The sequence below is a fragment of the Cricetulus griseus genome, chromosome 5, assembly GCF_003668045.3.
Source record: "Cricetulus griseus strain 17A/GY chromosome 5, alternate assembly CriGri-PICRH-1.0, whole genome shotgun sequence".
Lineage (NCBI taxonomy): Eukaryota > Metazoa > Chordata > Mammalia > Rodentia > Cricetidae > Cricetulus > Cricetulus griseus.
This window is the reverse complement of record NC_048598.1, coordinates 28,119,161-28,131,549: the sequence shown is the minus strand read 5'-3', so window position 1 is coordinate 28,131,549 and position 12,389 is coordinate 28,119,161. Positions and strand designations below refer to the sequence as shown.

The window sequence follows — 12,389 nt, the reverse complement described above, 5'->3', positions numbered from 1 at the left end:
ACAGCAACCATATAAATGGTGTTCTCTTGCCGCCCAGAAACAAAAATGACCACAACCACAGGGGACTTGGGGGCAGCCGAGAGTCTAGGATGACTTGCAGAATCAAACAGCTGCATCTCTAACCATGGCTCCCAGCAAAGTCTTCACTAAAGTTCTTGGTCAGGCTTTGACTAAAAACAGGAAGGGACAATAGTTTGCAAAGAGCAAGAGAGTAAATTTAGACTTTCAGATAATTTGGAAATGAATTCTTTTTGTTTCAAGTAGAATTCAACTATGTATTCATCCAACAGCTATTTGTTAATCACTGTGTACCTTGCATTGCTATGAATGCAGTGTGGGGGGAACAACTAAATAAGCTCTCACCCTAGAACAGCAAGGGACCTTATAAAGCATACAGTTATTGTATACGGTATGGAATACATAAGTAGAAATTAATTTTTTTAATTGGTATACAAAGTAATAGGCTTTATTGTGGCATTTTCATGCGCATGTGTCATCATACTTTGTTCTTAATCATTCTCCTTCAGCACTGTCAAACATAGTCTATTTCTCTATTCCCCCATCATGGTCCATAACAATAAATAAGAGATCACAGGGAAGTCTTCTACCAGACAGTGACTCCTAAGGGAGGAAATGGAGAGGCTTTAGTGCATTTCTAAACATCCTGATCTTAACAAAAAGAAAGGCTTAACATCTTCCTCATTTCACATTTTGCTTTAACCATTTTCATAGGCAAATAACAACAAACAGTGGTTACAAGTTGATCTGCTCAGAATCAAGAAGATCACTGCCATTGTAACACAGGGCTGTAAGTCTCTGTCTTCGGAAATGTTTGTGAAGAGCTACAGCATCCAGTACAGTGACCAGGGCGTGGAATGGAAACCGTACAGGCAGAAATCCTCCATGGTGGACAAGGTACGGGATGCCATGTTGGCAAAGTGGTACTGTTGGAAAACTAAGAGAAGCATCCTCATTTGACAAGGCTGATTATGTACCACCACCACCACCCCCCAGTCTTCACAATCCCCATTCTACAGGTCTTAGCAGGGGGACCATTTGTGTCACTTTTCTGTCTTAGCCACCTGTGAAATGGGCGGAGGAGGGGGGTGGCAAAATGCCAGGGGATGCAGTGTGGCTTTCATTACCTCTGAGAATGGTGAACCTGTCCAGAAAACCTTCTGCTAAATGATAAAAACATTGCTGCAGGTAGAGTCAGTGCTTGTAGCAAATCAGATGCCCAAGACCACAAGCCTTTGCGTGTCATGCTGCTGTTAAACATTTGGGAAGACTACACTTGTGGTGAAATTAACTACTCCATTACAATCCTAAGTCCCTCTACCTATTACCAGGTGGTTAAACAATGCTGCCAGAAGCAAAGCCAAGAAAATATGCCTAGTGTTCCAGGAATGGGAACTGAGCTAAAACTAGTAGGAAAACTGTTAGGAATAAAGCGCATGGGGGACCTTGGCAGATTCCATGGCAGGCAAGGGACAAACATGCCAGGAGACAGAGCTTAAGAGAGAATTTTATTAGAAAGGGAAGGGAATGGAGAAATGGAAGGGAGAAGGTGAGAGAAGAGAAAGAGAGGGAGGGGAAAAGAAAGAGAGACAGAGAAGGGGGGGAGTCCTGTCTGCCTCTTCAGAGGAACAGCGGGAAAGAGGGCAGGAGTGGGCAGGGTTTTTTTTCTTTTTCAAGGGTCCTTTGTACCTGTGTGCAGACCATGTAGTGACAGTGGAGTAGCAGCCATGGAACCCTGGGCTGACCAGAGTACTGCCTGTGTGCATTCTTCCAGGTGTCAGAGGGCAGGCTAGCATAATGCCTGAATCCTTACAAAACAACCCAGGGAGGGGAACTTAGGTTTACTGCATTATAATTAAATGCTCAGCACTGAATAAATTTGTTCCCCTTTCTCACTTTTTAAATCCCTGGCAGTGTGTTTTATCTTGTTATAGAACACTGTCCTCACCCAAGCTATCACAAAGAATTGATGGCTTGTTGCTGGTGTGTGTGTGTGTGTGTGTGTGTGTGTGTGTGTGTGTGTGTAGATCTCAGGGTACTTCCTGAGGGTGAAAATGGAAAAAAATAGTTGAGAAGAATTGCACACACAAAAAAAGAGAAATTAAAATAAAAATCTCAGAGTCATATCAATAACAAGTTGTTTATTGACATCCACTACATGACCCTCACTAGACACTTGCCATGTATTTACACACATTTTAAAATTCATACAACTTGTTTGAAGCAGTTTTTATTATTCTCACCCTGCTGATGAGGTAATGGAGTGCAAAGGAATGCAATGACTTTTTCAAGGTCACATGGTGACAAAGAAGCTAAAGAAGTTTACAAATACTCATGTCAGGTTTATTTATTTTTCCTAATTTGATACACATCATTAAGAAATGAGCATCTTTCTGTTGTTGTTTTTGTTTTGTTTTGTTTTTTTCAAGACAGTGTTTCTCTATATTGCTTTGGAGGTTGTCCTGGCACTCTCTCTGTAGACCAGGCTGGCCTCAAACTCACAGAGATCTTCCTGCTTCACGAGTGCTGGGATTAAAGGTGTGCATCACCAAACGCCTGGCTTACATGAGCATCTTTAAGGGGACATTGATCTGGCTTGTGATTTAGTAATTTACTGATAATGATAAAAAAAATTGATGACTGACTCTATTATAAGAGGATTTAAAAAAATAAAGACGAAACATGAATGTCCATGATGCAAACGTTGACAATTCTATCATGTTTTCCTTTCAGGTCTTTGAAGGAAACAGTAATACCAAAGGACATGTGAAGAACTTTTTTAACCCACCCATCATTTCCAGATTTATCCGTATCATTCCTAAAACCTGGAACCAAAGTATTGCACTTCGCCTGGAACTCTTTGGCTGTGACATTTACTAGAATTGAAACAAAACAAAGGAAAAGAAAGAATAAAAACTGAAGAAACTTCTTAAAGCCTAAACCATTTAGAGTAAGCAATATGTTATGGTTATTTTAAATGTTAACAAATTTTCTGCTATTTTTTTCTAATAGAGAATAAAGTTTATATGAGAAGCTTTTACAATGTTAATTCATCTCTGCTATTGAGATGGCAGCTATTATTTCTTCACTAATTTGAATATAGATGGGAAAATATTAAGTACCAGTGGGACTATGACTGCCTTTTACTCTGATTAAAGATGTTATATAATGTAATAGTTATATAATGGAATAATATGGTTCACTGTAGCTCTTTCAAATCTTGTAGATATTAATAAAAGAGATAATACTTTCAGAAACTGTTCATAGACCTAGAAAACTTTTATTCCTATATTTTCCTTTTAAAAACAAACTATAGTTAGTGAACAATAGAGACTAAGACAGTTTAGGTTTTTTTGATAATGAAGTGAGAACTTAAAATGCCCTGTGTTGGGCTGGCTTGCCAAAACCTGATGGCCTGAGTTCAAGTCCAGAAACCCACAGTGCAAGGAGAGAACTGATTTTGAACAGCTGTCCTTTGATCTCCCCCATGCAGCTGTGGCACATGTGTGTCCCCGATCCCACGTACAAGTACTAACAGGAAATAAAAGATTTTATAGGCCCATCTTTCTATGTCAACATGAGTCTCCCGATTCTCTATGAGCAAAGAAACCATTGAGCCTGTTTCTCACATTCTAGGCAGACTTGTAAATCTGTCTTGGCCTTGTTTGGAACAGGTTACGTCTATTGACATCCAAAGGTACCAGCCATCCGACATCAAATAAAACCCAAATAACCTTGGGAGAACTAGTCATGTGTATTGGCTTGTTGGAAAAGCTGGCACTGTGTAACACACTGTTTCAAAACTTGGGTTCACCTCAGGGAAGGCACTTACCTGTAAAGAAGAACACAGAGGCTGTTGGCACAAATGAAGAGGTTCCTGTTAGAGCTGCTTGGGGCCAAATTGGCAAGTGGGTTAAGAGTTCTTTCTGTGCCTTCTTTCTTGCCTCCCCTGGCTCGGCAGCTTCTGTTAACATGTTTTTCTCTGAAAACTTGAAATCTGGTGGTGCTGCACTGCTTGCCTGTCAGTGGAGCCTTTTAGTATCCATAAAGTCACATGGGATGGGCAGTCCATACGGATAGGACAGTCATTCAGATAGTGAAAACTATCGGGTTTTGTGAAATAAACCATTCCAAAGCGTAAGCAAGAATTGTGCAAAATATACATGAGGTAATAGATAAGCTAGATCTACATTGTGCACCACAAATACAATTTGTCTAGATCAAAATATTAATGGCAAAACATCTAATTTATTCTCTTTCATGGTGCTGTGGGTTCACTGGGCTCTGTTGGACAGTAAAATCACGGCCTCTCAACTGGATTCCTACGGGGATTTACATGAGTGCAGAAATTGGAGCAGTGGACGGGGTGATCCTTTCTCTCTTTTGATGTGTCTCAGCTCCAGTCTCCAATACTTGGATTCTGTATGTGGTTGTTACGAAATTGCCCACCCAGTTCCACAGTCACCTTGACCCAAAGAAGCACACGGATGCTATATTAGTTATAATACTGTTGGCCATTAGCTAGGGCTTCTTATTAGCTAGCTCTGTCTTAATTACTAACAAATTTCTATCAATCTATGCATTGCCACAAGGCTGTGGCTTACCCAGTAATGCCTAGCATGGTGTTACTCCTCCAGCAGCCTACATGGTGACTCTGTCCCCTCTGCCTACCTTTCCCAGAATCCTCCTTCTCTCCTAGTCCCGCCTATCTTGCTTCCCTATTGATCAAGAGTGTTTTATTCATCAACCGATAAGAAAAACATTTGTACAGAAGACACCCCCATCATGTGGTCTTCCACTCAATGTTCCCAGTGAGTAGTTGGGCTTTTTTATATGATGGTTAGGGTGTTCTAGGCAAATGCTCAAACGCTAGGAAGAAGAGACCCTCATTCTTCTTAAAGTCTAGGCTCAGAGCAGAGTCATAGCCTCACCTCTGCCACATTCTATTGGGTGAAGCAAGTGAAGAATAGGTGAACCAAGATTCGGTGTAGGAGGAACCATATGGGTGTGCATACCAGAGGGCATTGTTCAGCGAGGGTTTCTTTAGAAACTACCAGTTACCTATTGCATCTTCCAGTGATCCCTGTAGATATGTGTGAGAGCTTTCAACACCCATAGAATAGTGGCTTTCTGGGAGTATTTATATTTCTGTTGTGACTGTTGTTTCATGATTCGTGCTACAATCCTCCCCAAATTTCTCTAAGATTTTCATTTTGTTAACAGCAGCTGAGAATCTGCAGTTTTTTTTTTAAAAAAAAAAATCTCTTTTTCCAACTCTGGCCTGGTGGATTCGCTATTGATTCAATTGCAAAAGGCACTATGTTCAAGGTCTGGACTGAGGTAGCTGCTCAGCTGTCATCCCCTTGACACCTTTAATTTTAAGATAAAAAAGTCTAACATTTATATTTTTAATAAGCCCCATACGTTATAAAGTTAGTCCTGTGTATCTCTAATATAGAATTAGATGGTCTGACCCACCCCCCTTCTCTCTCTCCAGGGTCTTAATATGTAGCCCTGGCTGGTTTGGAACTCTCTAGACAAGGCTGCCCTTGAACTCACAGAGATCCACCTGCCTTGCTGGAATTAAAGGCTTGTGCCACCACACCGGGCTAGGGTTTCTCTTGATCTGAAATCTACTGACGTATAATTGGGGTAATAAATACTATGCGGTACCATAAGAAGGGGATATATAAATGACAATGTAGTGAAACACTTAGCCTTGTTAGCTTGTCTATGAGATAAGACTCCAAAGGAAAAGTAAATTGCTCAAAACTCTTACTTGCTAGCTTCAGAGATAAACTCAAACAACATAAAATGGAGGTTATAATGTGAGTAAGCCACACCCTTATGCAGGTAGATGTTAATCTGAAAAACTTGAGTTTAAGTACCAGCAAAATGTTAGGGCTATAAGTGACTTTGAAGTAAAATACAGTTCCACCTTTTGTCCCTCCCTTTGAAGTGGTTTAGCTGAAATTACAGCTTCCGTACCTGGTCTGTCCTCCTCTAACATAACACAACACACTGTTTGTTATCTCATAACTGATTGCTATGGAGAGAAGTGAGTCACAGAGAAATTATGATTTCCAAAGAGAAACCAACAATTAAAATCCTAGACATTATTAGTCACTCTAATTGAAAGTTGGAGAAGAATTGTTGAGTGCATCACAAATATGAAAATCCTCAGTAAATGTGTGACTAACTGCTACTTCAGAAGAATTTTAAGAACCAAAAGAAATACCATGCTACTTTTCTTTTTTTCTTTTTTTTTTTTTCCCGAGACAGGGTTTCTCTGTGTAGCTTTTGGAGACTATCCTGGCAAACTCTCTGTAGACCAGGCTGCCCTCCAACTCACAGAGATCTGCCTGCCTCTGCCTCCCGAGTGCTGGGATTAAAGGTGTGTGCCACCAATGCCCGGCCTCCCTGCTACTTTTCATAACAAAAATTGAACAAGTATCATCTTTTGTGATGGGGACTGATATAACAACTCAAGGGGAAATGTTTGCCACGTGTGAAAATAAAATGATTGCTAGGAAAAGCCCAGGGTATAGCCTTTAAAGTATTTATGTAAAGGCTTTGTCTCTGGTCCCTGTTTAAACCACCTTCAATTCGTCTGCATGTTTATATTAAGGGAAAGCTTCTTTGTGGTTTAGGAATGATGTACAGTAAGTTCACATGCTTGTTCAGTTTTTACTGGCATGGAATTTGGTGACAGCCTCTGTTGTACTTGTTTTCAACTCCTTTCCTGAAGTACTTAGTCTCCCATTGTTGAGAGCCTATCACCACTGCCCCCCAGAGTTTGTTCATGTGTTTGCTTGTAACAGAGACTTGTGATGTCACTCTGGCTCATCTAGTATTCTATTTGTTTGTAGACCAAGTTGGCCTCAAACTGGCCTGCCTCAAGTACTCATTGCTTTAAATTGCTGCTCTGTTTTCTACCTTCCTTTTCTCAGGAGTTGGCATTCACCTGCACATACAGAGTTCCAGGATTTTCACAGAAGGTAAACCTTAATTCCTGAGGCTAAACCAGTGACTGAATGTCATGCCTGAACTTCTTTAGTAGATTTAACTGACCAGATTATGTTTTTCTCAGGAATAGGAACAGTTAATGTTGGCTTATATACTGAGCCCCCTGGGCCTTCCTATATGAGATGTAGAAAAATTACAGAAAATTGGAAAATCTAAATGGAATTGTCTTAGTGTTCTTTTGGTGTGAAGAGAGGCCATGACCAAGGCAACTCTTACAAAAAGAAAGCATTTAATTGAGGCTTGCTGACATTCAGGGGTTTGATCCATTATTGTCACAGCGGGAAGTATGGCAACATGAAGGCTGACATGGTGCTGGAGAAACAGCTGTGAGTTCCATATCTGGATCAGCAGACACAGGAAGAGAGACACACTGGGCCAGGCTCGAGCATCTGAAACCTCAGAGCCCACCCCCCAGTGAAGCACGTCCTACAATAAGGCCACACCCACTAATAGTACCACTCTCTGGTGACCAAGCATTCAAATTTATAAGTTTATGGGGGTCATTCCTATTCAAATCACCTCAGAAATTAAGTAAAAAATTTACTTCAGGAAAAATTGCTTGTGAAGAGAGGAAATAAGCCAGGTAGTGCTACATGCCTTTAATCCCAACACTTGGAAGGCAGAGACAGGAAGCTCTCTGAATTTGAGGCCAGTCTGGTTTACAGAGGAAGCTGTGGGAGAGTCAGGACTACACAGAGAAACTCTTGTCCTGAAAAACCAGAGGGCGTAGCCAAAGATAAACTAGAAAAATTAGTCAGCACAATAGATTATACTATGCATTGTGAAGATCCTGTATTTTTTTTCAATACACCAAATAGACTAGAACATTATACACTATTGACTGGTGGGGATAATATGGCCTGATATTTCTAAGTATTATAAAGAATGCTCCCTATCCTGTAGCTGGATAATTGAGCTAGCATGCTAAATTAGAAATGAATTGGGAAGCCAACACTCTCAACTAAAAGTAAAATCCCAGAAGACTGGGCAAACAAGGCTTCAGAGGCCAGTGTCATGTGCTCTGTATGCATGGGCTAGAGTGTGGGGTCTCTTTAGAGGGCTCCTATTCATATATACACTCCAATCATGAGTATTTCTCCAGTCATGGATTTAATAGCCATTTGTCGGCAACAAACTCAAGACCACATTTCTGCAGGTGTGCTCTCTCATCTCATTCTAATAAAAGCAAGTGCCAAGGGAAGTCAGATGCTTTGGGAAAATAATGGGAAATTTGGGATTCTATAGCATTGTTTTCATTCATCTATCTTCCTTCCTGGTGCTTTAGAAAAGATTATCGTTCTATTTTGTCACTAGAATAATCTTTTACACTCTATACACAGTCTGCGGTAGGGACCTCAATATCCACGAATTGTATGCATACATATATTATGATTCTTCATCTAGTACATACTAGCCTTTTCAGAGAATCAACTTTTCTGAAAATGAATATAATGTACATAGAGTCTTTCAACTTGGTTAAAGAAATATTTATTGTAAATAAGATCAAGAAAAGATACCACAAAAAGTCATTCTAGCAAACCCTTTGGTACTCACAAACTTATTTGAAAACCTCTAATGCTGGACAAATACTCTGCACCAAGCTCTACGCTCAGCCACGCAAATTTCAAATTCTTAAGGCCTGGTTTCACTAGTTGCATATGTTTTTCTTTGCACTGCTTTGTAGTGTGTTGTCACACACTTGACACAGATTCTAGATAAACAGTTTCTCCCAGTTTGAGGTCACTCGGACTATAACCCGATGTTGAAATACAAATATATGCTCTCTCCCCAAACCCAGTGTTTGCTCTACAAAGTTACCATGCAACAAGATGAAAGCTCTGAAAACTAAGCCAGGTTTATAGTTAACCACCTCTCCCCATCCTCTTCCCCAACACAGCCTATTCCCTTACACTTTATCCACCCACAATTTTTCAGCACTCACCGGTAAACTGCACCCCCTCCCCACTTTCATTTTAAGAGGCCCTCTTTCAAAATAAATTTTTTCACGAAGTCATATTTCCAGCCAAGGATGTATTGGTAACTAAAAGCTGCTTGAACAAGAAGTTAGTTTTCCAATTAGTTTCTGTAAGGGTGTAGCACCTGGCAGACTGAACAGGCTCCAGTGGGTGGCCACACACCCGAGAGTGTACGGCCAGCCCTCATAAGTTGTACTGAATGGATTAAAAAAAAAAAAAAAAAGAGGACTCAAAGTTAGGTGGCTTTGAGATGAGGAGTAGATCTGGATGGAGTTAGGGGAGTTGATGAATATAATGAAAACAGAATGTCTGAAATTCTCCAAGAATTAGTAACTAAAAACACGGAAAAACAGATTAAACATAAAATTATGGCTAAGATGGAAACATCCCACTACTAAACTCAACATTTGACTTCTGAAAATTAATGTGATACACCATGTAAAAATTAATGTCAGTCATCTTTCTTTAAAGAAAAAAAATAATGATTTTTTTTTGTGTGATGCATTTTAGCAAAACACATTTTACTGCCTGTGTTTAGTCCCCAAAGTGCTAGCCTACTTAACTCTTTCAAAACTCCCCTCCCGATGAAGATCTTCGGACTGTGATCTAAATTAATTTGGATGGAGGGAGCTGTTCAATTGTCCCGGTGATTTTTGTGGAGTCTGCAGGTTGTTAGCAGACGGCACTTCGCCTTCCACTGCACCTCAGTGGCCAGTTCCTATGAGCAAGCCTGAACCTTGCGTCCTCAGCACAGGCCGGTAGCGTATTGTATCCAGCTGGCTAAAAACTCCTGGAACAGCTCAGCTGGAAAACACTCCCACTCAACCCACCCTCAGCTCTCTTAACATCGCCAGTATTTCCTGCTTCTGCCCGACTCAGGCTTCATGGCTTCACTTCCTGTATACCCAGTGTGCACCCATGGCTCATTAGCACTGCTTGCAATCCTATGGACAACTCTAGTTTGTTAGAGCTTCCTCCATCTGTCTTACCTCCTTCTAGGAGGAGGAGGGAAAGCTCCATTTTTCGTTGTCATTACCAAACTTTGCTTTTCAGTTCTAACTCCCAACGCTGCTCACAACACAGTAGACTATTTCAAAAATATTAGGATCTCCCAGTGAATGCAGTAAACGTTTGTATATTTGTCAAAGCTTATTGAGCTATACATCTAAACTTGAGTGATTTTTTACTAACTGAAAAGTATACTTTAATAAAGCTGTTAAATTTTCTTCTCAAAAAGAGAAAACATCTGAATTCTGTCTGCTCCCTTCTCCTCTGCTTATGAATACACGCCAGCCTCTTCAAGAATAAACAGAACAAAAGGTAGATGAAAATTCACTCTATTCCTGTTGTTAGGATTCAGGCATTATGCTGGCCCGCTCCTCTTACCTGGCTGGATGCATTCAACGTACCCTGGCCAGCCCAGGGTCCTATGGCTATCACTACAAAGTCTGCATGCAGGTGCAAAGGTTCCTATAAGAGGCAAACTCTGCCCACCTCCCCTAGCGCTCTCTCTCTTTCCAACATCTCTCTGAGGAGGCAGACAGATCTCTGTTTCTCTGTCTCACCCCCCTCTCTTTTCTCTCTCTCTCTCTTTTCCTTCTCTCTCCCTCCCCCTTCTCTCACTTCCTTCCCTTCCCAAGTAAGTTCTGCCTGATGGGGCATTTGTCTCCCACCATGGAGTGCACTATGGTCCTACCTCAAGCCTTATTCCTAACACCTGTTGTGTGCACTAACATTTAAAGAATTACTGTTAGTATCCAGGCATATGTGGCCCACCCCTGGAGTCCCCCCTCACCAGTACTCAGGCAGTACTCTGAACTGCTCAGAGTCCTGACAACATCTTCAGCTAGCCACTAAAGCTACACCTTCTTTAAAAGGGCTGAACTCTGCCTGCTCTTCCTCTTCTTCTCCATTCCCTCCCACCCCGTTCTCTGCACCTCTGTCTCTGTCTCTGTCTCTGTCTCTGTCTCTGTCTCTGTCCCTGTCTCTCTCCCTCTTCTTAGGAGGCTGCTCTGTGCTCCCTTTCTCTCTCCCCTCCCCCGCCCCATAAACTCTTCACATGAACTCTGTCTGCATGGCTGTCTGTCTCTGACGATGGTTTGGACCCAACCCACCAAGGTCCCCCTCGTGCAGAATCATAACAATTACTACCTGATTCTCAAATTTATCCTAAGTACTTGTAGATTGACACATTATGGTAATTAGGTAATAGATCATGTTTAAGATTAATTTTTTGTGTGTGTAAGGCTCTGTGTAGAGCATTAAGATGGATAGTCCTTATTTTGCCCTTCATGCTTCATTAAGAAGTAAATACTTTGCACCAGAGAAAACTGAACCTTTAGAAGGGATTACTAGTGGACCTTAACCTGAGGCTGTCAAATGCTACAGCGGTGGCTGGGTTCCGAACACATCCTTCCTGGTGTTTGCTTAACATTAAGCTCTTCATTGTAAGCCACATGACTATGTCTCAGAGAAGGCAATGGTAAGAGACAGAATAACCCGTTACTTATGCTTCCATGTATTTCTCTCCCTCTTGTGTAAAATTCTTGGCTTCATGACTCAATCACATCCAACTATCCCTTGTCAGGGGCTGGCGATGCAGCTTGGTGGGACAGTGCTTGCCAAACATAGGGTTTGAACCACAACACTGCAGTAAAGAAGAAAATGAATAGTGGAAGAGAGAAAGGGAAAGAAATGAAAAGAAAAATACTTCTTGGCAGGATACAGGATTGCAGTCCAATGGTCTGAGTGAGGCACTAGTCGCATCCCAGGTCTGCACATCCATCCTTCTCACCCCCTAGTCTAGAGATGGAACCTAATACCCTGCACACACCAGGCAAGTTCACTACCACCAGCCACATTCCAGCCCCCACATAGATCCTTTTTTATGTTTCAAAGCATGAAGAGTTTCTGCCCTAGAATCCTGGAATATAATGAGAGAAGACAGGGTTAAAATACAGAAAGGTCTGGGTTGTCAGAAATGGATGAATGAAGATAAGGGATCTCCATGTTCTAAAACAAAGATGAGTTCTTTCACCCCATGGATGCATAATAGACTCTAAAGTTGGTTTTATCTAAAGACTTTTGAAGCCAGCCCATGAGGATTTGGAAGTTTGTCTACCAACATACTTATTAGATAACTCATATGCTCAAAATACCAGAGTAAACACGGGAGAAGATAAAGAGCACAGCTGGTTCTTAACCACAGAAAAACCACAGCATCTGAGCGTAGTAGTACACACCTGTACTCCCAACACTCTGGAAGTTGAGGCAGGTGGATGGTGATTTTGAGGCCAGCTTGATCTACACAATAAGACCTTCTCTCAATAAAATAATAATTAATAATGCTATAACACAGACAGTAATGAT

General features: G+C 41.2%; 1 protein-coding gene across 1 annotated transcript in view; it reads left to right on the top strand.

Moving 5' to 3' along the window:
- F5 (coagulation factor V) overlaps positions 1-3,046 on the top strand; it is a 65,376-nt gene extending 62,330 nt beyond the window's left edge. The window contains exons 24-25 of the mRNA XM_027417161.2: positions 733-915; positions 2,752-3,046. Coding sequence (XP_027272962.1) covers positions 733-915; positions 2,752-2,898 — 330 coding nt within the window. The 3' untranslated portion in view covers positions 2,899-3,046. The remainder of the gene's footprint in view (positions 1-732; positions 916-2,751) is intronic.
- Positions 3,047-12,389: the final 9,343 nt, after the last annotated feature.